General features: G+C 40.1%; 1 protein-coding gene across 6 annotated transcripts in view; it reads right to left on the bottom strand.

Annotated features, from left to right (window-relative positions):
* CHD7 (chromodomain helicase DNA binding protein 7) overlaps positions 1-25,999 on the bottom strand; it is a 189,163-nt gene that overhangs the window by 111,618 nt on the left and 51,546 nt on the right. For all 6 annotated transcript variants that reach the window (XM_023222342.2, XM_023222347.1, XM_023222346.1 and 3 more), the window contains one exon: positions 12,566-14,404. In XM_023222342.2, coding sequence (XP_023078110.1) covers positions 12,566-14,230 — 1,665 coding nt within the window. In that variant the 5' untranslated portion in view covers positions 14,231-14,404. The remainder of the gene's footprint in view (positions 1-12,565; positions 14,405-25,999) is intronic.

Genomic DNA, 25,999 nt, shown 5'->3' with positions numbered 1-25,999 from the left:
TAAAAAACAATGGCAATGGTGTTACAGTATTGCCCATAAATTTTTTTATGGATAAAAACTGTCTCCAAAAATGTAAACCTTCCTTACTTATTTGAAAAAATGTGAACTGCCTTATTTTTTAAAAAACTTAGGTACTAAATTACACTGCAGCCATCCTTTCAATTTTCTTTTGTCTTCTGTACTTTAAAACATATGAAGTTACTTTTTAAGAAAAACAAATAGATTAGGGTAAAGAAGCATTATAAAAATCTTGAGTGTGATAGCCTTCATAAATCAACTGGGTTCACAACAGGGCCTTCAGTGCCAGTCAACAGGAACCCATCCACTGAAGTATAATATCACCTCAGGGTTTTGGAGAGCACACCATGAAAACATGGTAAGGTGCTAGTAACAACAAGGGGGTGAAGTGGATCACTGGATTTAAGGAATTTGTAAGTTTAAATTTATATTTAACAAAGAGTACTACTGAACTCTCTCTGTGCAGACCTATATACATTATAGGTCAGTGGGTGAACTTCTTGCATGCTAGAGGGAATACCAGCAACCATCCCTAGCAATAGGAAACAGGGTGTCAACTTAACCTGCCATTTGAAGTTTCTGAAAACTAAGTAAAGGTTTTCACCTTGGTTGAAGTTAGAAATTAAACACTTAGAAAGCAGCTAGTATTTTATATATAGTAATATTTCCTAGAGATTCAACTGAAAAGAAATACAGTAGTGTGATGGTAATTTTTGCTCCCCCCTATAAAACATTACGAATTTTTGTCTGCCTTATGGAGAATCTAGTAAGTTGATTTTTAAGGCATTAATAGATGATGTCCTGTTTTCCAAAATAAGGGAAAGTTGGTCTACTTCAAAGTGAAAGAGTAGAAAGTGAAAAAATAAAGAATTCCAAAAGCTCATTTTGATAACCACTACAACAGTAGTTACAATAAAAAATATTTAACATTTATTGGGCATGTACTACATGCCACATGCTGTGCTAAAAACTTTACAGTCATTATCTCATTTAATTTCATATTTCTGTGTAATCGGTACAATTATTGTATCAGGAAACTGAGGTTTAAGGAAGTTAAGTATGTATTTAAGATGACTTAAGAAAAAAATGGAAGAGCCACATTCAAATGGAGTTCTCGGTGTATAAGAAGCCTGTGGTCTTCACAACCCTGTGCTCCTGCCTGCCCAGCAACCTGTACTAGCAGTGAGGGGCAGAGTCCTGGCAGCTCCACCTAGTGTGTGACCACTACACAGAAGAGTGGAGGGGTGAGAAGCTAAAAAAATGACAGAGAAAACACTAAATGAAAGAAATAAACTGACACTTGTCTCTCTGCATTTACTTACTTTGGAATTAAATTTATATTCCGTATGAAATACCACTCTAGGATCTAACATGGCTCTTTGATGTGGGGAGCTTATTAAAACCGATTTAATGATTTGCAGCAGGGCGCAGTGGCTCACACCTATAATCCCAGCACTTTGGGAGGCTGAGGCAGGTGGATCACCTAAGGTCAGGAGTTCGAGACCAGCCTGTCCAACATGGTGAAACCCCATCTCTGCTAAAAATACAAAAATCAGCCAGGTGTGGTAGTGGGCGCTTGTAGTCCCAGGTACTCTGGAGGCTGAAGTGGGTGATCACTTGAGCCCAGGAGATGGAGTCTGCAGTGAGCCAAGATCACACCACTGCAAACTCCATCTCCTGAGTGACAGAAAAAGACTTCATCTCAAAAGAAAACAAAACAAAAAAACTGATCTTATTATTGGGCTCATTTTTATTCTATGAATGGTTAGTTTCTTACTGTTGTCATTTTATTGTTTTCTTCATCAATGATATCCTAGCTTAGAGACCTTATTTATGTGTGAATATTGGTTTTGAACTTTCTTGCAAAAAATAAAACCGCAAGCCTTAAGCTCAGATCTAAGGAAATAAGTTTTCCAAAATTAGACTCAATTATTTCCTTCTTTGATCTAGGTCTTCTACCATGGTTTTCAAGTAAGCAAGACATGTTGTTGCACCAGAGGTCAGGTTAGCCAGGACACTGAACACAGGGGTTCCCACAGCACCTTATTCCAATATGAAGATGACTACTCCCTTGACATGTCCCACTCTCTGGTAAATATAATTAAAGTGAACAGAAAAAACATGCAGAGAAATCGATGACAAAAATGAACTACTACTTAGCATCTTACTTAAATCAAACACTTCCCCTAAAAAACTCTGACTTATCTCCTTTAATCCAAGGTATGTCTTCATGCATTTCAACAGCTCTCATTCATGGAAATGTCTCTGACATATTTGAGCAGCCAAAAATAGAGTTAGCTTAGTAATGAACCAATTTAAAGCAAAGTCAGCATATTCTATTTATTTATTGCCCAGTTCCATTTCTCCCTGTGGTTACTTAGAGATTATCTACAGATTTACAGCTGTAACTACAGAGAATGGAGGGTAACATTAAGATGTCAAGATCAAGGTAAATTCTCCAAGTTAGTTCCCCACAGTTTATTTCCAGCAGGCTCCAAAGTGGTTAAACTTGGTATCTCTTCATGCTAGACTTGTTTTTAAAAATAACAGTGAAAACAAACACATGACAACTTGCAAAAATCCCACAATTTCCTATTATTGTTTTTTAATGGAAGAAAATGTTCAAGTTACAAGAGTCCATCAAGAAACATGATCTAAAAATTAAACTCTAATTTCAAGTATTTCTATATTCAATAAGAATTTTTAAGTCTATACCTTCCCCTTTCATTAAAGAGCACACTTAGATACATAACTTCAAAAAACAAAAAGCTTTCAGAAAAAGAATGATCTAAAGTTCCTTGCCTATTCACAAGAAAGGATATGCACCCTGCAACCTCCCAACCCCCTAAACTGAGCAGCCGCTGGCAAGAGGCCAAAACACTTCATAGCCCACCAAATGGGTGAGAGTGGAATTCCTATGCTAATATTGCAAACCTGTTTCAGCCAGTCTATGAATAGATTAGACAGGAAAGGCACAAGTTAAGCTAGAATACTTGCCATTCGAAAAAGCCTCCACATAGTTTCCCAGCACCACTGCTTGCACCTCCTCAATATTCTCCAATGCTTTATACCCATGGCCAGAACAAAAAAACTCTTAAAATTAATAACACTTGCTTACGTCCTAAAACAATTGTTTTTTTGCTTTCACACAGTGAGCCAAATTACACAGTTAACATTAAGTTAAGGTTAACATCTAGGACTCCTGAAACCTATGGTACAGAATGATTTAGAACTACACACAGAAGGCAGTAGAGGAAAACAGGACAAATACACTTTAAAGAATATCAGAAATGTTGTAGTCTTCATTAATATTAAGGAGGATCAAAACGCATGTTTTTGATCCAATCTTTAAAATAAGAGGTAAGGAAATGCCTTGCAGCCTTCCCTGGCCATCGCTCTCATCGTCCTGGAAATTGTCCAGGATAAAAAACAAGCAAGATGATGTGGGTAGTCCTGTATCTATGTTGACTTTCTTAAATGCAATGCTGTCAATTTCTTGGCATTTTGCCAACTTCCTTTAAGTTATCCATCACTACCACTCCTGCTGTCATGTCCTAGGGCTTGAAGATTCTCCTCCATTTTTTACACGAAGTGAAGGAAAACCAAAATAAAACCTCACTCCTGGTGACACACCATGAACCATTAAAGTTTTACAAGGCAAAAGGACAAGTACAAGTTTGCTACTGACTTTCTTCACTGATAAAAGAGCTGCATTCAGCAACAAAGGGAATACCAGGACCATCTCTGCATGGCTACTATAGGGATTATCTATAGATTTACAGCTGTAACTACAGAGAATGGAAAATAACATTAAGATGTCAAGGCTAGGGTAAATTCTCCAGATTAGTTCTCACAATGCTGTTCTCCTAATCGTCCCCCTAACCCACTTCCCAATTCTCCTTCCTCAGCCAACTATTGCTCTGCTGTACCAGAGACTGTCTTTCTGAAAGATTATTAAAACAGGGAAGAAAAAAGCAGCACAGAAGAAAAAAGTGAAAGAAATGGGGAGGGGAGAGCATGCATATTAATAAAAATGAAGGCTTTTCCCCTTATCCTGGAGAGTCAATTTCATGAAGAAACAAGCAATTCTATTAAAGACAGAGAGGCAAAAAGCTAGGGGATAGAGGTGAGGAGTTAACTACCAAAAGTATCCAACCACCACACAAAGCTAAAATCTTGAAAACGTCTGTAATCCACCTTTCAGAGAAACACTGAAACACAGCTATTTTTTCCCACAGGACAAACACCATTTAGGTAGCCTTCTTTGAAACTCAAACAAATGAAATCAAACTTCAATAGTGTATCTTGTCAAGAACTGATACTAATATCCCTAACACAGGCACACCCCCCAGTACTGCATTTATTCATGATACCTAAAAACACTGCTACTACTTCCTTAACCTTACAGCAAAGTGGGTAACACCTGTCTTGGAGGATGACCGTCATAATTAGACTAACAATTTTACATTTATTTACATATGAATAAAATTATTTATACTCTGACTTGTTTTTAAAAAGAATATGCAGCAACTGATACGGAAAGAGTATAGCCTGTGCTGTTTAATATGCAGCCACCAGCCATGTGTGGTCACTGAGCAACTGAGATGCAGCTCACGCAATCTGTGTAAAATACATATCAGGTTTTAAATTCTTGTGTAAAATATCTCACAGGCAATTTTTTATACTGATTACATGTTGAAATAATGTCTTGGATATGTTGGTTTAATTAAACGTATTACTAAAATTAGTTTTACCAGTTTCTTTAATGGTAAAATGCGGTTACCAGAAAATCTGTATCAACATAAATGCATTGTATTTGTAGCTCCCATCATATAACTGGACAGTTCTGGTCTAGAACATAGTAAGTACCCAAAGATAGGACAGCCAGAATGTTATACTTAAATAACAAAATTCCCTTTTCACCTCAGTGGAGGCCTCTGTCTCCTCCCTGCCTTCCACCATGCCAGCAATCTCTCCTTAACACAGTCCTTGGCACATAACAGGCACTAAATAAGTATTTCTTTCATACAGTACTGCCTTTCATGAAGATACCTAAAATACCAAGATGAAAACGCAGCATCAAAAGTGGCTTCTTTTAAGAATATCAGTTGGCTACCTGGGACACCTAGCAGAGGCCTAATATCCAGGCTTCAAAGGTAAACTAACAAACTAAATTCTTATCACCTACAATATTTTTGATGTCACATAAAACAATACTCTTTTATAAAATAAAAGCCATCTAAGGGGCGAAGCTATCAGGCATTCATGCTTTCAGACTATGGGGTGAAAGGACAGATGGAGCAGAATTTTCCCTGTGCTTTAACTTGACACTTGGTATAATTCTGACCTCTGGGATAAACCAGCTTGTTGGATGTTGAGGAAAAACGTAGACAGGTTACTCAATAAGCTGTAGTATATACAAATTGAGGTAGTCAGAAGAAATACTTTAAGAGTCTTCGTGAGAAACAACGAGTCTGTTGAGAGCAACCTATGGCCCAGGAATGAGAGACCAGTAAAGGCTAGATGGTTTGCTTTACCTAAAGGTCTCATGAAGAACTAGCAGTGGGCCACAGCAAGTGGGAAAGCAGTGATGTCTTCTGCCTTCCCTCTGGGAGCACCAGAGGGGGCAACCTGCTCCAATGAGGTCCAGCCTGGGTGCCTGTTTTCTGAAGGTGGGTACACTTGCAAAAGCCCCTAAATATCACTTAGGTAAAAGCTGATTTTTGTTTTGTTTTCCCATCTTCCCCAGACATCTTTAGAAGTGAGAAAGGTAATATTGATAAGATACATTTGCTCTCCATTAAAAAGGTTATTTTTTTTTGTCTATTTCTGATTACAACCTGCATACATAATCCTTAAGAAATATAGCCACCTTTTTCCATAAATTTACTTAGTAGTTGCCAATTACTCTGCCCATGTCTGTAATTCTTCTTTTTTTTTTTTTCTTTTTTTTTTTTTGAGACAGAGTCTCGCTCTATTGCCCAGGTTGGAGTGCAGTGGCATGATCTTGGCTCACCACAACCTCCATCTCCGGGGTTTAAGTGATTCTCCTGCCTCAGCCTCCCAAGTAGCTGCGATTTCAGGCATGCACCACCTCGCCTAGCTAATTTTTGTATTTTTAGTAGAGACGGGGTTTCACTATGTTGGCCAGGCTAGAGTCTCGAGCTCCTGATCTTGTGATCTGCCCACCTCGAACTCCCAAAGTGCTGGGATTACAGGCATGAGCCACCATGCCTGGCCTTGTAATTCTTTATTTACTGGGTAAACTTAAAGAATCTCAATATAAGATTGATGCTACTTTAGATTTACCAATAAAAGCTTTTCTCAGAAAGGCTATTATTATTTTTTTTTTTTGGGGGGGGGGGGGAAATTGTACCACTGATTCTTTCAGGTATTTTTTTAATCTCAAGGGAAAATGAGGAGATGGGAAATTATTACCTATCACCTCAATCTTATTAGCCTTTAAATTTTTTTTCTACTTCTGTTTCATGATGACTGTATTTTAGGACCAAATTAATGAAAAAGGCACAAATGTATCTAAAATAAATTTATTTTAAGGACACATTGGTGCAGATCCTAAAAATTCAACTAGAACTTTCCATTTAAGAGCGTAATCCATGATCTGGGATACGTCTATGGACTGTGCAGTATAAATTCTATCCAGAAACTCAGGGATTTGCCTGTAACCTTAAGGACAATCCACTTAACCAGTCTTTCTTCAGATAAGCTCTTCAAATGAACAAAATGTTGCTCTGTGCCTTCCTTCTAGATTGTTCTCATCCATGTTCACAGTGTACTGATAAATATTTCATTTTTGGTTCCACCCCCTCTCCACTCTCTTCATACTCCTGGGTGCTGCAGAGAGCCCCATGGTGCTGTGTCCATGCTGAAAACACCTCCTAGTGCCCTCCAGTGGCATGGGCCCGGGACCATGCAGCTTTCTGTCCACTAAGGCCCAGACCTACATTCCAGCAATACGAGGGACACTCAAGGCCCAAAGGGCTTTCTGATCTTTGCACTCATTGTTTCCTAAATCTTAAATTCCTTTCCCTCCTCTTTTATCCATCCTTCCCTCAACTTAGACTGATCCTTCACATCTCAGCAAAGACATCACTGCCCCCAGAAAGCCCTCCCAGACCCCCACCTCACCCACTTTTAAGACTGATCTTAAAGATCAGTGCTGATCACTACAGTGTGCTTTTCACGGCATATCCTTGCCTGCATCTTCCTGCTCACACAGCAAGATTGTTCTCCCTCCCTTAAAGCACATAGGAAGCCTCAATATTTGATAAGTGTTCACTAAAATCAAGGATATAAAGTCAAACAACTATGAAAATGTTTAACACTGAAATACATAAGAGTCTTCTTAAAACTTTGCAACAGGCAATTCTGAACACTTGCTAGATGTATCATTTTTGAGTCCGCAATGTTAAGCACTTAAAAGACATTGCTACTAATCTCACTGAGCCTCTAACCAGGAAGGCATATGAACCCTCACTTCAGAGATAATGAAATGACATCCTGACATCCTTACTAACATCAGGTGGTGATGTTAAGCAGTGGTGCTTCTATTCAAAAGCTCAGACTCCAAAGCCTGTACTCTTTCCTTCATGCCAGTGGTTCTAAAATTCTGGGCCAGGGTCGGTAGGGTCTGCGAGATCAGAACTATTTCCACATGATCCCGAGATGTTATTTGCTTTTTCATCCTCATTTTCTCCAAATGAGCAGTAAACTTTTCCAGAGGCTCATGACTAGCACACAGACTACATTCAGAAGCAGATGTGAGAATCAATATTTAATAAATATAAAACAATGCCACTAATTTTTTGTCTTGGGAAAAGTTATCGTTCGTTTTTAAAAAAAGTTATCTTTCATTTAAAAAGTATTATGTATGTTAACACATAATGATTTATTTATTTATTTTTTGTATTCTTTTTTTTTTTTTTTTTTTTTTGAGACGGAGTCTCACTCTGTTGCCCAGGCTGGAGTGCAGTGGCTGGATCTCGGCTCACTGCAAGCTCCTCCTCCCAGGTTTATGCCATTCTCCTGCCTCAGCCTCCCGAGTAGCTGGGACTACAGGTGCCCACCACCACGCCTGGCTAGTTTTTTTGTATTTTTTTGTAGAGACGGGGTTTCACCATGTTAGCCAGGATGATCTCGATCTCCTGACCTTGTGATCCGCCCGTCTCGGCCTCCCAAAGTGATGGGATTACAGGCTTGAGCCACCGTGCCCAGCTGATTTATTATTTTTAAATAATAACAAATCAATATTTTAAACTTTCATCAATATTTTAGCTGGGCGCGGTGGCTCATGCCTGTAACCCCAGCACTTTGGGAGGCCACGGCGGCTGGATCATCTGAGGTCAGGAGTTCAAGACCAGCCTGGCCAACATGGTGAAACCCCATCTCTACTAGTAGTGAAATCCCAACTACTAGGGAGACTGAGGCAGGAGAATTGCTTGAACCTGGAAGGAGGAGTTTGCAGTGAGCCAAGAACGCGCCACCGTCCTCTAGCCTGGGCAGAAGAGTAAGACTGTCTCAAAAATAAATAAAAACATAAACACATAAATAAAAAAAAAAATTTAAATGTTCTGAGACAGTTAATATCAATACATATAACTCACATAGCTAACACACAGTCTTCGGAGTCCCCAATTATTTTTAAGAATGTGTAGAGGTCTGAGATGAAAAGGTTTGAGAAAAACTGTTCTAATTAGCTACTGAAAAAGAAATACAAGCTAGGGTTTTTCCCTTCCCTGTAAATCTTATCAAATAATCGAAAGTCTAGCACTTCCATTAAAGAAATGTCCATACACCAAAATGTGTAATTTTTCACATTTTGATCGGATGAACTGTGGCCTTTTTGTTCTAATATTTTTTCTTTGTTGACTTTTCAATATAAAGTTAAACTTATCTTTAAAGATACTTACATGTGTTTCATAATTTAGGAAATATCCATTCAGAAGCCAGGAAACACATAAAGAGCATAATTTCTATTTTTAAAAAGCAAAAAACTCAAGAAGAGTTAAGTCTACCTGAATGTGATAATTCCATTATCAAGTTAAATGGACATTTCAACCTAATCTGGTATCTTCCCTGATACCTGGTATAGTATTGAGCCATTACTCCATCATATATAAAATGTGAAATAATTTTAGTAGCTCTAAAGCAAAACATAATTAAATAAAACTATTTCCTAGGGTAGAATGTCAATCATTCAGAGAGAGAGATTTTAAAGGTATAGGATAGTATTTTGAATCACCCATATCATTATCCTCCTCACATGTGGCAACACAAGCTAAAAGGGCGATAATATTTGCACAAATCAAATTTAGTTATTTCATAACTAAGGCTGTATTACATAATATTTAACCTATCCTTAAAAATAAAGTTAATTTTGATGAAACCCCGTGTCCACTAAAAATACAAAAATTAGCAGGGCATGGTGGTGTGTGCCTGTAGTCCCAGCTACTCAGGAGGCTGAGGCAGGAGAATCACTTGAACCTGGGAGGTGGAGGTTGCAGTGAGCCAAGATTGCACCACTGACTCCAGCCTGGCAACAGAGTAAGACTTCATCTCAAAAAGTAATAAATAATAAACAAATAAAGTTAATTTTACACTGTAACTACAAGGGAAATGACATAATTATGTAGCAAGGTTTGCACTTCAGGAGATCAGAAGCTAAAATTAGAAAAGAATTAACATATATACCATGGAGTGGACATTATACTAGGCACTCAGTATATGTTAAGCCCACTTAATCTAACTCCCTTTGTGCTGGGTGCTATTTTTCCTGCTTAACTAATAAAAACTCTGAGGTAAACAGAAGTTAAATCCTTTGCCTAAGATCACCAGGTTAATAAATGATAGAGCTGGGCTCCACATACCTTTCTAACTTTAAAGTCTATGTTCTGTGCCTAAGACTTTACACCGCCATAACCTTATGTTCAAAACTGAGTGTTTCAAAATCTGAAGAGGATACAAAGTTAAGCAAAAATAAGAAAGCAAATAATCAATGAGCAAAATGGAAAATATAATTGTACTTAGAATGAAAATACCTCAAATGTCCTAGTTTACATCCCTGTAAAGATCCTGAGTTTGCCTATACTGACATACTCAAAGAAGGAGGGAATGCATGTGGGCTCTCCTGAAGTCTAGCACAGGACACAGCATGCATGGAGCCTCCACTGCTCAAGGGCTCACATGCCACAGACTCATACATGTCCTCTGAAAAGGCCATTGAGGTATCTGTACTCTTAAAACCCAGGAAAGCTGGAGGACAGCAACAGTTCTCATCCAGAGATCAGATTATAATCACAGGGGGTCTCCAAACAGTGCTCGCCCTCTGGTGAAGAGAGAGGATGCCAGAATGAGAAGTCTGAGAAACCACTGCTCTAAAATATCCCTTGCTTATTAAGAAACTTTCCAGGGAATAATAATTCCTAAAAACTAAGTCACATTCATTTCTATCCTAAAAGCCTCCCACGTCTGCTGGCCTCAGGGACAGTACTTTTGGTCTGCTCTGAGGAGAGGCGTTTTGCCCTGAGGTTATGTAAGAATCACCGAGGGTGGTTATATGAGGATCACCAAAGTCTTCAGGGAAGCTGCCCTGCCCACCGGCTGAGGGCAACTTTCCTGAAGCCACTACTTGTCCTGTGGTTCCAGGAGTCTTCCTGACCTCCACTCCCCCAGCCCAGCTTAGGACGAAGCTTCAGAGTCTCTGTATTAAATGCCTGGCTGAATCTAAAACAAACAACAAACAAAAAAATTTTTTTTGAGATGGAGTCTCACTCTGTTGCCCAGGCTGGAGTACAGTAGCATGATCTCAACTCACTGCAACATCAACCTCCCGGGTTCAGGCGTCTCTCCTGCCTCAGCCTCCCGAGTAGCTGGGACTACAGGTGTGTACCACCATGCCCAGCTAATTTTTTGTATTTTTTAAAAGAGATGGGGTTTCACCATGTTGGCCAGTTTGGCCTTGAACTCCTGACCTCAGATCATCTGCCTGCTTCGGCCTCCCAGAGTGCTGGGATTACAAGCATGAGCCACCATGCCTGGCCTAAAATACTTTTTTTTTTTTTTTTTTAATGAACTGGCAAAAAAAAAAGAAAACAAATAATAACCACACAAAAAAAAAAAAAAAAAAAAAAAAAAAAAGCTGCTCTGAGATGCCCTGAGTGGCTTTGTTTACCGACCAAACCTTTTGCTTTCAACACTGCTTTCAATCCCTTCTGCTCTCAGTTTGACCCTTCTGGTCCAAACTGTCCTCAAAGGCCTGGACAACAGGTTCATACTTCATCTTCTGCTTCTCCATCTGTCCTGTGGACTGTCTAATCAATATCACTGGCTCCCCCCTCCTTTTAAGTCCAAATTCCTTAAAAAGGAATCCAAGATCACAACAATCTGGCCCTGACTGATACTTTCCAACCTATTCCCTGCAGCAAGCTTGACTTCCTGTGCCCTTGTTTAGCAAACCATCCCTCAATCTGAACTGCTGACCTGGGTTCACCTCCCTGGGTAAGGCCTACCCAAATTCCAAGCACCCTCAACTATAGGTTATTTCCTCTCTCTGGACACTTGTCACATAATCATGCCTGGTCTTTCACTCTTTTTGTATTCTCACATGAGGTCTTATTTCCCCAAAATTGATAATAAGTACATCAAAACAATCACTATGCTTTAGAGCACTAAAATCAGCTACTGTGCACCCCACAAACAGAACTGCAATTCTGGTAGATAATCAGTATATATTTTTGAATAGCACTAAGAATAATCTGTATACATAGGCATTAATTTATCTTTCACAGACCTAGGGCATAAACACCAAAATTTATAATGGAAAGATGTCTTTGTGAATATGATAATTTAAAACTTAAATCTGTTCTTTTATAAATTCTAAATAATAACAAAAACATCAGCTTACAAAAAAGGAAGATTCCCTACTTCAGTGCAGGGTACCCAAATCTTTTAGAGACCAAACATCTTCTGTGAATTATCATTTACTGTGATTTTCTACAGTTTGCAATTTAAACTCACACTAAAATTCAACAGTTAGTAAAATAAGTATCACAGAAGTATACATTTTGCAGCTTCCCAAGAAAAATATCAATATAAAAGAAGAGATGGAGGAGACTACCACACACATATAAATCTTTGCTAGAAACCAAGTGTCAGCGTATTTTTAAAACACACACACACACAGAGAAAGAAAAAGAATAAAAAAGAATTCAGAGAAGGAAACAAAAGCATTTGTCTCATGAGCATTCTGAGTCTTCTGTCCATCTCCCTGCTAGTGGCAACCTAGCTCCTTGTCGGCAGGGACCCAGTCTTAGTTATCTACATATCCTTAACATCTAGCACAATCCCTGGGACAGAGAGATTCAAGAATTCTTGCCTGAATAAAATAAATGCCTAAGCCAATAACAAATAAAAATTAAGGCACTCATAATGGAAAAGATTTTCATAGCTTAAAGAAAAATTTGATTACACAAGTTAGCCATGTTGAATTTCACATTGCAATGCAGAGGCAGACTCTGTGTCCCCTTACCTGATGCACAGGCACTTTCTGCGGGGTGTTCTGGGGTGATGGGTGGAGCTGTGCCCAAGGCTGGTGATGAGGGTGTGGGGGTGAAGACTGGTGGTGCAAGCCCGGGTGGGGCTGCAGTGGAGGACAGGTTGGCAACTGCTGAAAAGACGGCTGTTGACCAGGATGTTGTTGGCCAGGTATCAGTCGTTCCTGGATTGCTTGTGGGTCTCCAAGGCCAACACCAGGACAACCATTTGGCCTCATGTGCCCAGTCAACTCCCTTGGTGCCGAGGACATGCCTATAAATGGACGAGACTGCTGCATGTTTCTGGGGCCCATATTCCTCTGTCCGATTCCCATGGCACCAGGGGGCTGGTGAGATGGCTGAGGATGGGGCATATTTGGATAACTGCCAACTTCCATTGGTATCCCAGCACTTCCCGGCCTGACTTGTGGAGGAGGAGTGCCTGCTGGATTACTCATTGCTTTCATGGGTGACATGGGAGGTGGAGAGGCATAAGTTCCCTGAGGCTGTGAAGGATGCATAGTTTGTGTGTTCATTTGGTTAAGTGAGCCACTGGGGTGGATGGGCTGCTGGTGCATTAGTCCTTGACCACTGTTTGATGGGAATCCTACAGCATTGGGGTATCTTGGTACGGACTGATTCATTGGAGTATTATTTGTAAGGCCTAAATTTTGATTCATCCCTGTATTGTTAACTAATCCCTGATTTAGGTTACTGTAAGGATATCGAGAATACTGCCCTGAGTTGTTTATAGTAGGAGAGGGGACTGTCTGGCTCCGAGAACTAAAGTTAAGGGTTTGTGGCCTAACAGCCCCTTGTTGGGGAGGATTCGGGGAGAATCTGGGACTGTGGGCAACTGATTCTCCATGGAGAGCAGTAGGGGGGTGGTGATGGAACTGCTGCACCGAGTGACGCAAGGAAGGTGCCATGCTGGGATTCTGCTGGGGCACATGGGACAAGTGGCCGGGTCCTGAGGTGGCAATAAAAGGATTTCCCTGATTGAGGCCCTCTTGACCTTGGGAAAACTGGCTCATCCTCTGCTGTGGCTGACCATGCTGCTGCATGGAAAAATCCCCACGTGCCATATAGCTGCCCATCTGCTGCATGTGCTGAGGGTGGCCCTGTGCAGGGGGCCCTGACGGAGTGGGCTGCGGTGGCTGCGGTTGTGGCTGCTGCTGCTGGTAGGGGGCTCGTATCTGGTCTGGTACCTGAACAGCCCTGGGGCCCCACATGGAGCTGCTGTCCACAAAGGATTGCCCATGCCTCTCATTCTGCATGCCAGGGTAGACACCCATCTGACCACCACCACTGCCACCATGGGGCACCTGAGGAACGGGTGGGGTGTGATACTGCGAGTGCGGAGACGCAAGTCCGTTCCCAGGGGTGTTGCTCATCATTCTGTTTGGCTGATCCATCAGATGCATCTTTTGTTGTTCATACTGATTATAGTGATCAAAATGTGTCAGCTTTGTTTGATTTTGATTAGTAGAAGGATGATGAAGGGATGGCTGTAAAGAGGCAAAGCCTTGGTCTATTGGCATTTGCTGACCCATAGGATTTACTGGATTTTCCGGGTAACCACATTCTCCGAGGCCTTCAAGACCTTCACTGAAAATATTCCCATCCTCGCCAAAAAGACTCATCATTCCTGGATCTGCCATCTTCTTCCAATACACGGCTCCTCCAAACCACAGCTCAGGAGCTTGCCTGTGCTTCACTTCACTGAGGTGTTTGCCCTCAAAGCCTATAATCCTTAACTAATCTTCTTCATGTCATTCCATATTTCTTTAATTCTCTTGGACCCTGCAGTGTCAGGCAAAGTCTGGATATAGGTCCTAGAAGGGAGTTAGGGGTGGGGGAGAAGAAGGAAGAAAACAAAGAATTAGGATCCAATGATAAAACTGCCAGTATTTTGTACATCTGAATTTGGTCCCCATTAACAATACTAATCTAGCTCCCTCACCGAGCTGTATTTTATAAATTTAGTTCACTTTAAGAGAAACTCATTAGTTTCTACCAGAAGCATCATTATGATCAGTTACTTAGAAAGCAAGCAAAACACTAACCTTAACCTTAAATTAATCCATTCACTACACTTCCTAGCGTTCCATTCTTGAATGGAACAGAACAAAAGAACACAACATGAAGCAGCAGCAGCTGCCACAGCAGGCAAGCAGATGTATGAATATAGCCAAGCAGCTCATCTGCTGAACTAAAGCCCTGGAAATGCTCTGGTTACGAACAGCCCGCCCTTAACCTTATTCCCCTGAGCGGTGTAATCAGATGAGCAACAGCAGCACCAAGGGCTGTGAAAAGCTCAACTTAGTTAAATTGACTAGAGGATTATACAAATACCAAAATCGGTCATTTCATATGAATTAGATATTTACAGCCCACATACAACTATGTAACTGCAACAGAGGCATCTAACAAGAAAGTGTTCATAATGATGTTGAAAAGCAACCTTGAGAACAGTACAATACATACATAATTTCATTATGTTTAATGGCAGAAATACACAAGATTCATAAGGAGACTAAAAGAAAAGCTTTCACTCTCCAAGAGGACCAATTTCACTCATGGCTCTGAGCCTACCATGGTCCCAGCCTGCACTGACACACAGCAGCCCAATTACCAGGCTCATTATTCACCCGCAGGCATGCTGGGCTCTGGTGGACCAGAATCCCATGTGATCACTCAAGAGGAAACTAGTTGAGTAGATACTTTGTAGACAATGACTATTCTCATAACTAGAAACACAACTTTCTCCAGAACTGACAATTAAACAGAATAAAGTTCAAAATATGCTCTCCTCACCACTGCCTTAAGTCCTTTTGGGACAAGGCAGGACCTAAGCAGGTAGGGAGACAAGTGGGCAGGCACTTGTGTTCGCACCCTACGTGCTTCCAGTGCACAGTATACACTATGTAACATGCTGCATTTTATTCAAAGTCTTCCTAATGACCCTGTGTCAGATTAAAATAACTAATTTAAAGAATGCTTTGACAATCTAAACAGGAAAGTGTTTTTGTTGAACGCTAATTAAATCAACGGCCTAATAAAGAACTAATTCATATAGAGAAAATGACTGAAATCTCAAACATCTTTGGAATTTCACTCATTTTTTTCTTTTATAAGGATACTAAGCATTGTGTGATACTAGCCCACTTGAAAAAAACAGTATCTTGAAGAAATTTCCAAAGTGATGCTATAAACAGGCACACTCATAAATTCTACTGACACGCTTCCATAAGAGCATGGGAATGAACAATGGGCTAACCAACACTCCTGAGAACTTACCAGTAAGACACATAAAAATTCTGTTTCTGCCTGCCCTATTCTAACACATTCCTAACAAGGGGAGAATTTTGCTTACAGAAAATGTAAACAACATTCCTGTTCACTGTCAGAACTACAGACATAACACCTGAGAGGGTCTCCAGGTCTGTAGTTTTCAGGTGACAGCTGTCAGCTAAAGTCAAAGGTCTCTTCACTCCGCCGCTAACTGCCATGAATTTTCTGATCTACTTTCTCCAAATGCAGAGGTCAGATGGGTGAAAATAAGGTGAACATGAAAGCCATTTTACTGAAAACACGCTGCTTTACTATGCAACTATTTTAAAATCCAAAATAAAGAGAAGTAGACATCTCCAGTGCCAGTTGCAACAAATATTCATAAAATTAAATACACACCTAAGAAGGCTAAGCAGTCAGTTGTCATTTATTCAAGGCTCATTTTAACTTTGAAAGAAATAAATACTGGAATGGACTTGATGATAGCTTAAACCAGCCATGCAGACCAACCACTTACCAAAACAACCTTTCAAATTAGCTTAAGGAAAGTCACGTCTACATATGTGTCCTGGGGAGCAGCTTCATTCTCCAGGGTCTGCCAACTGTCACGGGAAGAAATGCTACTGACTGGAGACTGGATGGGGTTCCAGGCCAGCTCCAGGTAAAAGTGATCCCAGAGGGAGTGGATGGCTTAGCCCACTAGTGACCTTCTCTTGCAAGCCCACTGAGCCCAGAGGCAGAGAGGCAGAGCCAGATCAAGCTTGGAGAAGTGGCGATGAAGTTGGTGCTTACTTTTTATCAGCTTAAGATTCAGAAGAAGGACAAGCTGCCTAAGGGCATGAGTAGGGAAAAAACAGCCCTCCCTGACAGTAACCATACTGACCCTTGGCTGTACTCCTCTTCCTGTTCCCTACACCCTTCTACTAAGTGTCCATCTCCCAGAGGCATGAAAAACGCCAGCATTATATGGTATCAACTAAGCATGTCGCTCACCACAACTACAATCATGCTCAGGTAAGGTCCAGGCAGAGAAGTTCAAAAACTGGCTTTGTAGTCTGTCATTAGTAACCATTCACTGGGACAGCCACCAACGCCTTCCTGCCCCTTTTCTGACCTCAAGACCCAGCTGGCAACTATGCCAGGAATCCATCTGGTAGCTGCATTTCATATTTCTGATTTGAGCTAATCTAATTAATTTGTTTTGGTCCTTTTTATAAATTTGATCAAGACCATCTGAAAGCCCACTTTCCCAAGTCGCAGCTGCAACATATAATTTTGTGTTTCTATAAAAGATATTCATTCAAAGCCCTATTTTGAAAGCTTCTCCCTTGTCTACAGACAATATCTAGATTTTCTGTGTCTAGATGAACACTGTTCAATGGGCCACAAATGCGAGCCATTACATATAATTTTTACTTTTCTAGTAGCTACATTTTAAAAGTAGACCAAAAGAGTGAAATCCATTTTGCCAATTTCTATTTAACAGAATAAATGCATAATACTGTCATTTCAACAGGTAATCAATATAAAAAAATGAATAAGCTAGTTCACATATTTTGGTATTGAGTCTTTGAAACCCAGTATGTAATTTATACTTACAGTATATCTCAATTCCTATTAGCTACATTTGAAGTGAAAAAATGTACATATGGGGCTATGGCTTCCATACTGGACAGCATAAAGTATTTAAAAAGAAGAAACAGAAATAACACATTAGCAATGACATTTTTTTAAGTCTCATAATTATCACCTGGGTAATAAACATTCGTGTTGCATTTATGTTTTATTTGGCTTTACATAAAAATTAACTCTCAAATCACAATCATTTATTCAAAATGTATTTGAATATTTACTGAGCACTACTGTGATCCAGGCACTAGTCTAAGAGCTGGAGAGAGATCAGTGAATAAAACAAAATTCCCTCTTGTCCTCATGGAGCTTATATATCTGTAAATGATGAATCTCCCAAATAAGAACTAAGATTCAGGGCTTATGTTATTAAAAACATCGGTTACCATTTTACAAAATACTCCTCAGTAACTTCTGATAAGGAATAGTCTAACTAAATGTGAGAATATGTAGCAAACGGTACAGATGCATATAATTGAGACACAGTAATTCAAGTTTCTACTCAGTGCCCTATTGGCCAGCATTTTCTGAGATGTGAACGAAAGGACAGTTCAGAAGATGCATGTGTTTGGGGGTGAGGAGGGGTCACAATGAGACCACGCAACTAACAGAATCATCAACATTAGAGGCACACTGTGAAACCAATTACAAACATTTTAGAGTTAGGAAACACTCTGAAGAACTTCTAATCCAAATCCCTCCTCATTTAACTGATGAAAAAAAATCCTTTTATAGACTGAGAGGAGTAAACTTCTTCTACAAAACATTTTAGTGACAGTTTCCAAAGATGAAAGAAATGAATGACTGAAATGGCAGCTTACTAGCGAGGAGAAAATATTAAAGGCCTACATCAAGTCTGTTTTATTCAGAGAATCACTAAAGAATGCTGCCATCATCAAATAGAAGTGAATTTCCTTTCCAAAAATGTTTTTAAATTATACCATATATTACCTTTAGGAAACAAGCATATATCAACACCAAATTGGAGCTATTGGTAAATTTTACTGGGAAATAGCCAAATGAAAAATGGGCAGATCCGGCCGGGCGCGGTGGCTCAAGCCTGTAATCCCAGCACTTTGGGAGGCCGAGACAGGCGGATCACGAGGTCAGAAGATCGAGACCATCCTGGCTAACACGGTGAAACCCCGTCTCTACTAAAAAATACAAAAAACTAGCTGGGCGAGGTGGCGGGCGCCTGTAGTCCCAGCTACTCGGGAGGCTGAGGCAGGAGAATGGCGTAAACCCGGGAGGCGGAGCTTGCAGTGAGCTGAGATCTGGCCACTGCACTCCAGCCTGGGCGACAGAGCGAGACCCCGTCTCAAAAAAAAAAAAAAAAAAAAAGAAAAATGGGCAGATCCAAGCACGGAATCAATGATAAAAGCAATGGGTGCGCAAGAAACCAAGATGAAAGAAATGTCACCGAAAACATTAATATTTTGAAAAAATATATGTATATATAAAATTTGTTAATCATAACACATTTAAAATTTTTACTTATTATATTTATTTTATATATAGTGATTTTCTGACCTTTCAAAACAACATAAACAATTATTTACTACACTCTTCTCAAAGAAGAATGGCATTTGTATAGCTGAGTTTTAATTTGGTAGTGACACAGAACCTTTTTGTGTTACAGGTACGGGCTAGAAACCCAGCAAGGAGATAGGCGAATATATACCACCTTTCGCATGCAAAGTATCTCCTATAGCTCAACCACTATACGTCCAATTGTGTAAGTAAAATGTCATCCAAGGGAAACTGATAAACAGCCAACAAGTGGGCAAGAGTGAAATCATAGGATATTGCCTATTGGATACTGAAGACTATTTTGCTGTTTATGGTTTGAATTTGTTCAAAATCAAACAAATTTCAAATAGAAATTTGTTCTATTCAAATTTCTCTCTTCTACCTCCAAAGAGCATAAGGTATAGAACACAGCTGTGGTAATGATTCTGGGGATGAGGGTGGAGCATGAATCAGAATTTCTAAGGATGCATCGTGCAGCTGAAAAAACAGCACATCACAACCCCCATCATAACCCATGGAGACACCTCTCAATCATCAAGGCTACAAAACATATCAAGAGGGGCAAAGAATCCACACACTCGTAGGTGGACAGACCGAAGATAAAGGGCTCACACTGCTGAGTTTCCACTCAAAGTGAAAGTCCTTTCAGCTAGATCCTGAAGCCAGTTAACAGCAATCTCCTCCCCCTGCCCCACCCACAACCCAGGCCCCGACAGCCACTTGGGAACATCTAGCAGGGCCAATGCTTGCTGGTGAAGAAGACATCTATCCAACTGACAAGAACCTGGATAAAGAATCAGGAAGTGCCCCCCCAAGTCACCAACACCAGCATATTAGTTCACCACAAAGTATTTTCCGTATTTGCTTCATGGGTCAAATGATACCCTTCCTGAACTCCCTGGTTGGCCAGCGGGGCCAAGACCACATTTTCTTCCTGGTCAGGACCACATTTTCTTCCTCATTAGTATGCTAGGACATTGCCAATACTCTATGACTGTGCTGTGTAATCCAGCAGCCACCAGCCACATGTTGCTATTTAAACTACTTAAACTAAATAAAACTTAAAATTTAGTTCCTCAGTTGCGCAAGTCACATTCAAGTTCTCAAAAGCCACATGTGGTTGGTGGCTACCTACTTGATAGTGCCCATAATGAACATTTACATCACTGCAGAAAATTCTATGGATAGCACTCCTATGTATTTCTTCTTAGAGGTAACACGTTTTAACAAAGACCGTATTAAATAGCAGCAATCCTCTTTCATAAAAAAAATTTTCTCCTCTTTCGGAGATTAGTATTCTTTTAAAGGTCCATATTTACCCTTTGGGATGAAATATATGGTATGTTTCCATATATCATATTTTATGTTAACTATACAACCTATGTCTCCTTTCTGTATTACCTCCCAACATATATTCCTATTTCTTCACAAATAATTTTCAATATGTTAGGAATAATTCTCAACTATACAAAATTCAGAAAAATATTAAGAAAAAAAAAAAGAAGTATGTGAAGTCCTTCTAAGGTCTGTTTGTCCCCAAGCATCATATTAAAAATAAAACCATAGAAAGGAATAAGGATTGCATTGGTAACCTCCATTCATATTACTAGGTTATCTCCCATTTTGCTGATATTAACAGAAAAGACACATTTTTAATAAGCAAAACCACTGACATTGTATAGAGCAACGCTACGCCTTATGTTAGCATTCCCTATGACAGCAACATCATCCCCATCTACCTCTTCGACCTAGCCAAAAAATGGGAAATAAGCCTAGATCCTTCCTGTCATCATTCATTTAAAAAATATTCAAGGTTAACAGACACTGTGTATACAGTGTTGAACGAAACAGATGTGGCCCTGTCTTCATGCAGCTTGCAGTTTGAATAAATGCCCCAGTACATCCCACATATTCAGTGCATTTCCCAACCTGCTAATGCTCTCTCCCAGATATTTATGGGTCTACCTCCTCCTCCCTGTTTACAATAGCTCTGAAGTAATCAGGCCTTCATGGTGTAGTGAACCACAAAAAATTAGAAATCTGATCGGTTCTCCCAAGTCTGGTCTCAACGCTTTCACACTACTGACTGAATGATCTTATAAAACACAGATTACATCACACCTCTCCCTGATTAAAATCCTTAAAGGACCTCCCATAGCTTTCAGGTTCCACTCCAAATGCTCCAGCACGCTTGAAGGTATTAATAATCAAATCTTTCTTGAGCTGTCCTTTCTCAACTCCCTTAACTCCCTTCCCTCTGTCCCCTGAAGCACTCACAAACACCCCCATTAGGTATATCAAACTACTGAAAGTTTACCAACCATCCATCAGCTATCTCACACCTTCTTCGCCTTCATACCCATGGTCTCTTCTGTGGCCTCCTTACCCCCTCACTGTACAACCTGGCCTCTTTTTCATCTCAGTTCCTTTGTTATAACTCATCCCCGGAAGCTTCCTGACCCTCAACCCTCCCTCTTCAGGCTGATTCCAAAGCCCTCGCTGGCACTAGCACCACATCAACATGAGCAGAAGCTGCAGAAGTGCCAAGCACCCTACTGTTCTTATGTGTTCAGCTCCCTCTCTTTCTGGAGACTGGAGCCTGGCCATGTGAAGTGGAGTCCAGAAAGACAGGACCCCTGGCACCCCTGGGAGCTGGTAAGAGACGCAGAGTCTCAGGCTCACCTCAGACCTCCTGCACCAGAATCTGCCTTTTATTAACAAGGGCCCCAGGTGATTCCTGTGCATGTGAAAGTTTGGGAAGTCCTGCTCTTAGACTCTGAGCTCCTTCTATAGAATAGCACACACTGACCACTCGGTTAATATAATGGACCAACAACAAATGACACGTTACAAATAATATTACAAAGTAATACAGATATGTCACTTAAAGAAAGTAGTCTTGACATTTGCATCTGACAAATAAACAATACTGACTTCATTCAAAGAATTATGAACAGCCCTTAATGAAAAATTTAATCTGTAACAGTTTACAACGAGTGGGTATCTAAAGATGGTTAATTTTAAAGATATGCCCATCTGTTTGCCAATCATTTGTGCAAGTCAAAAAAATGCAGTTAACATTAATATCTAATGCTATGTTACATAACATACTATTTCACAGGTTTCTTGCAGAAATCTTTCAGTTATTTCTACATAACTTTGAAGAGTCTGGATATTCTGAGTAGCCTTTATGATAAAAAAAAAAAAAAAGAAAAAAAAAAGTTGTTCTTCTGTTCCTTCATTTGGTATTGAGGGTAATACATTTCCTTTCAAGGCAACTAATGAAATAGTACTTGGCTAACAGCTTATACTAAGTGCATGCCCACAGCACTAGCTTTTTCCTAAGTGGTCAAAAGGAGTATATTACCCCATACATAAGTTATGCCACAAAAGCACAAGGATCATGGAAATTTATGTTCTTTAGAGAACGGCCCTTACACCCTGCAATTCAAAATTCAAATACCACTCTCTGAAGCTAACTCCTAAAAGCTAAGCCCACTGAGAAGGTGGCCAGCACCTTGACCCTAATGTGGGGACAGCTGACCTGCTGCCCCAGTGCAGACACCAAGAAAATATGCCTAGCAGGGTCTTCATACCATGTACACAACATGGCCTAGCATGTTGGGCATACATTCTAATAGCACCTGAAGCACTCAACATTGTACGACAAAACAGAAATGACGACAAACATGTATCCATATATACCATATCTAGGTGTAGATCAAATATGTAGCTATGTAAAATATGTGTATCTATCCCATATCTTTTTTTTTTTTTTTTTTTTTTTGAGAGACAGGGTCTCACTCTATCACCCAGGCTGGAGTGCAATGGCACAATCACAGCTCACTGTAGTCTCCAACTCCTGGGCTCAAGTGATCCTTCCACTGTAGCTTCCCAAGTAGCTAGGACTATAGTTGTGTACCATCACACCCAGCTAAAATTTGTGTACCATCACCCAGGAAACAAAGTCTCATTATGTTACCCAAACTGGTCTTGAACTCCTAGGCTCAGGCAATCCTCCTGCCTCGGCCTCTTAAAGTGCTGGGGTTACAGGTATGAGCCATCACACCAAGTCTCATATCTTTTGAGTGTTATCCTAATTAATCGTAATATGGTAAAGAAGAAAATCAAATGAAGAGCTAGATCTAGAAATAAGTAAATGAAAATTTTTAAAGTAACTTATTTTGGACAGGAAAAAAATTAAATTTCAGAAATATATTTCAACCCACCTGGCAAGAATGCTTATAGTGCAGATTTATGGAAGAGTCATGTACAGTTTACAAAATTTGCTGATTGCTAGTATGTATCTTGCTTAATATTATAAAATATCCCGGGTTCTGTAAAGCCCAGGGTGGTGTACAAAGGCTAATGACACCATGTTTATTAGCCTGATTTTAAAAAATCACCATTAGGAAAGATTTTCCCACTTATTCTAGACTTATTTCAAGCTACTGACTTGACACACACACACAGAAGCCTACAAAAAGTGAGGGTGGAACAGAAGGAAGAGAAGGAAGGACCTGCCCTGCGGCCATGCTCTGTCTGGGGACCCCCTGGCAATCACCAGCTCCTATAAGGCTGACACTGAACCTCTGGAGGAGGATGCAGAGGTGAGGCAAGGGCAAGCATGCAGAGGGGCTGAGAAAGCAGCAAACAACCAGCTGCTCTTGTAAGAAGCATGCACTTCGTGTACTTACTGCAGTTGTCACTGATTAACTAACTGATTTGGCAATTTCCTACATTCTTTTACATTTTAAAAAATTTCTGGAAAGCTAAAAAGGGATCTTTTTTCATATTCTAGTGGAGTTAGAAGTGTACTCAATTCTGCCTGGTTTGAAAGGAAAGGGATAGAAAGGGTGTAAACAATCTTTTCTGATATACACCACCAACATTCTTTTCCTTAAAGGGAAAACAAAACAAAACAAACCCTGCACGACATCAGAACTGAAAAGAATTTGTCTATTCTCTTTGCTAGAGCAGTGCACATGTGATAGGAAGGGAGCCTTATCCATCATGAATAAACCTGAGCACAGGACAGGCAAAGCATCACAGCATACCAATGGCAGGGTTCACACAAGGAGCTCCAGGGCTTTCGAAGACCCATGCCTGTTAAGGCAACGCAAAAAAAAAGTAACAGGAATTATAAAAATTCAGATTTCCATCAGGGAAGCAAGCAATACAAACAGGAGTTCAAACTGTAAAGGAAGGTTGAGATCTTTGGAAGAGTATTGGAAAAAGTATTTTGGAAAACTGCACCCAATCTCAAAAAGGTAAATCTACAGGAAGAAAAAAAAAAAATGAAGAAAACAAATGTAACTTATTCGGTGACTATGATACTAAATTTTGGTTTCAAATCAAGTTATATTTGACAAAGTGGATGGAATTAAGGCTGAAATATAGAGTTAACAGTTTCACATCTGATATTTCACAATCATTTCAACTTATAACAAATTTGGGAAACATTTTTTCTAGGCAGTAGTCCCCCTTCATCCTGGGGATATGTACCAAGACCTCTAGTGGACACTCAAAACCATGCACAGTACCAAACCCCATTGCTGTCAGTTGGAACACGTTTCTATCCACGTCTTCCACCCACAAATTTAATGTATTTTCCATCTTAACTAAGCACCTATCAGGCACTGTGGCTGTAACTTTTGCAGTTTGTGGTACAACAGCAAAATCAGCACAAATTTGTTTTTCCTTCCCCACAATTTGACAGAAGACTCATTCTTACCATAAATAATACTTGTGATTTATTTATAAGGTGTATATCTCAATACACAAACTTTTTTCTTTCTTTACGAGCTTTCACCTTTCCATTTAAAGGAAGCATTTTCCTGCTTATCTATGGCATATCCAAATCACCAGCATCACTACTCTTGCACTCTGGAGCCATTCTGAAGTAAAACAAGGGTGACTGGAACACAAGCACATTGACACTGCCACGGTTGACCTGATAACCATAAGATGGCTACAAAATGACTGATGGGCAGTTAGCATCTACAGCGTGGGTATGCTGGTCAGAGGAATAATTTATGTCCTGGATGGGACAATGCAGGTCAGTGAAAGACTTCATCATGCTACTCAGAAGGGCACACAATTAAAAACTCAGGAGTTGTTTATTTCTGGAATTTTCCATTTTTCTTTCTTTTTGAGACGGAGTCTCACTCTATCGCCCAGGCTAGAGTACAGTGGCACCATCTCAGCTCACTGCAAGCTCTGCCTCCCAGGTTCACACGCCATTCTCCTGCCTCAGCCTCCCGAGTAGCTGGGATTACAGGCGCCCACCACCATGCCCGGCTAATTTTTTGTATTTTTAGTAAAGACAGGGTTTCACCATGTTAGTAGCCAGGATGGTCTCGATCTCCTGACCTCGTGACCCACCTGCCTTGGCCTCCCAAAGTACTGGGATTACAGGCGTGAGCCACCACGCCCAGCCTCCATTTAATATTTCTATACCAAAGTTGATCGCAGGTAACTGAAACCACTGAAACTGAAACCATGGAAAGCTGAAACTGAAGCGAGGCAGGGGGTCCACTGTACCTACATTTATCATAAATGCAAGCAGGTTCTACAACACCACCATAATCAAAACTATAAATATCATATAGCGAAACATGCCATCTTTTAGCCAAATTAAACGTCTTCATTCATATTAGCATATGATAAAAGACAAAGTTTTATCCACAAACTCTGTATATTTAACTTAACATCTTCCTACATCTTCAACAAAAGTTCAACCCCAAACTGGCCTCTCTCTGTATTCCCCAGCAGTCATCTGGGTTTCCTTCCTCCAGACAGTCGTGTACTGGCGGAAAACTAACTTCAAGAAATATCTTTTATAATATTATCAGTAATTAACTCATAAGTTACATCTACGTTTTTTAAAACTATAATAAAGTATTTTGTAACAAATTCTTTTATTACTTTTTTTGCACCACCATGCTATTCTACATCAGTGAGCATGACTGTAATGA

This window comes from Piliocolobus tephrosceles, chromosome 7 (genome assembly GCF_002776525.5).
Source record: "Piliocolobus tephrosceles isolate RC106 chromosome 7, ASM277652v3, whole genome shotgun sequence".
Classification (NCBI taxonomy): Eukaryota; Metazoa; Chordata; class Mammalia; order Primates; family Cercopithecidae; genus Piliocolobus; species Piliocolobus tephrosceles.
Note: the sequence above shows the minus strand (reverse complement) of the source record. Positions and strands in the feature narration are given on the sequence as shown.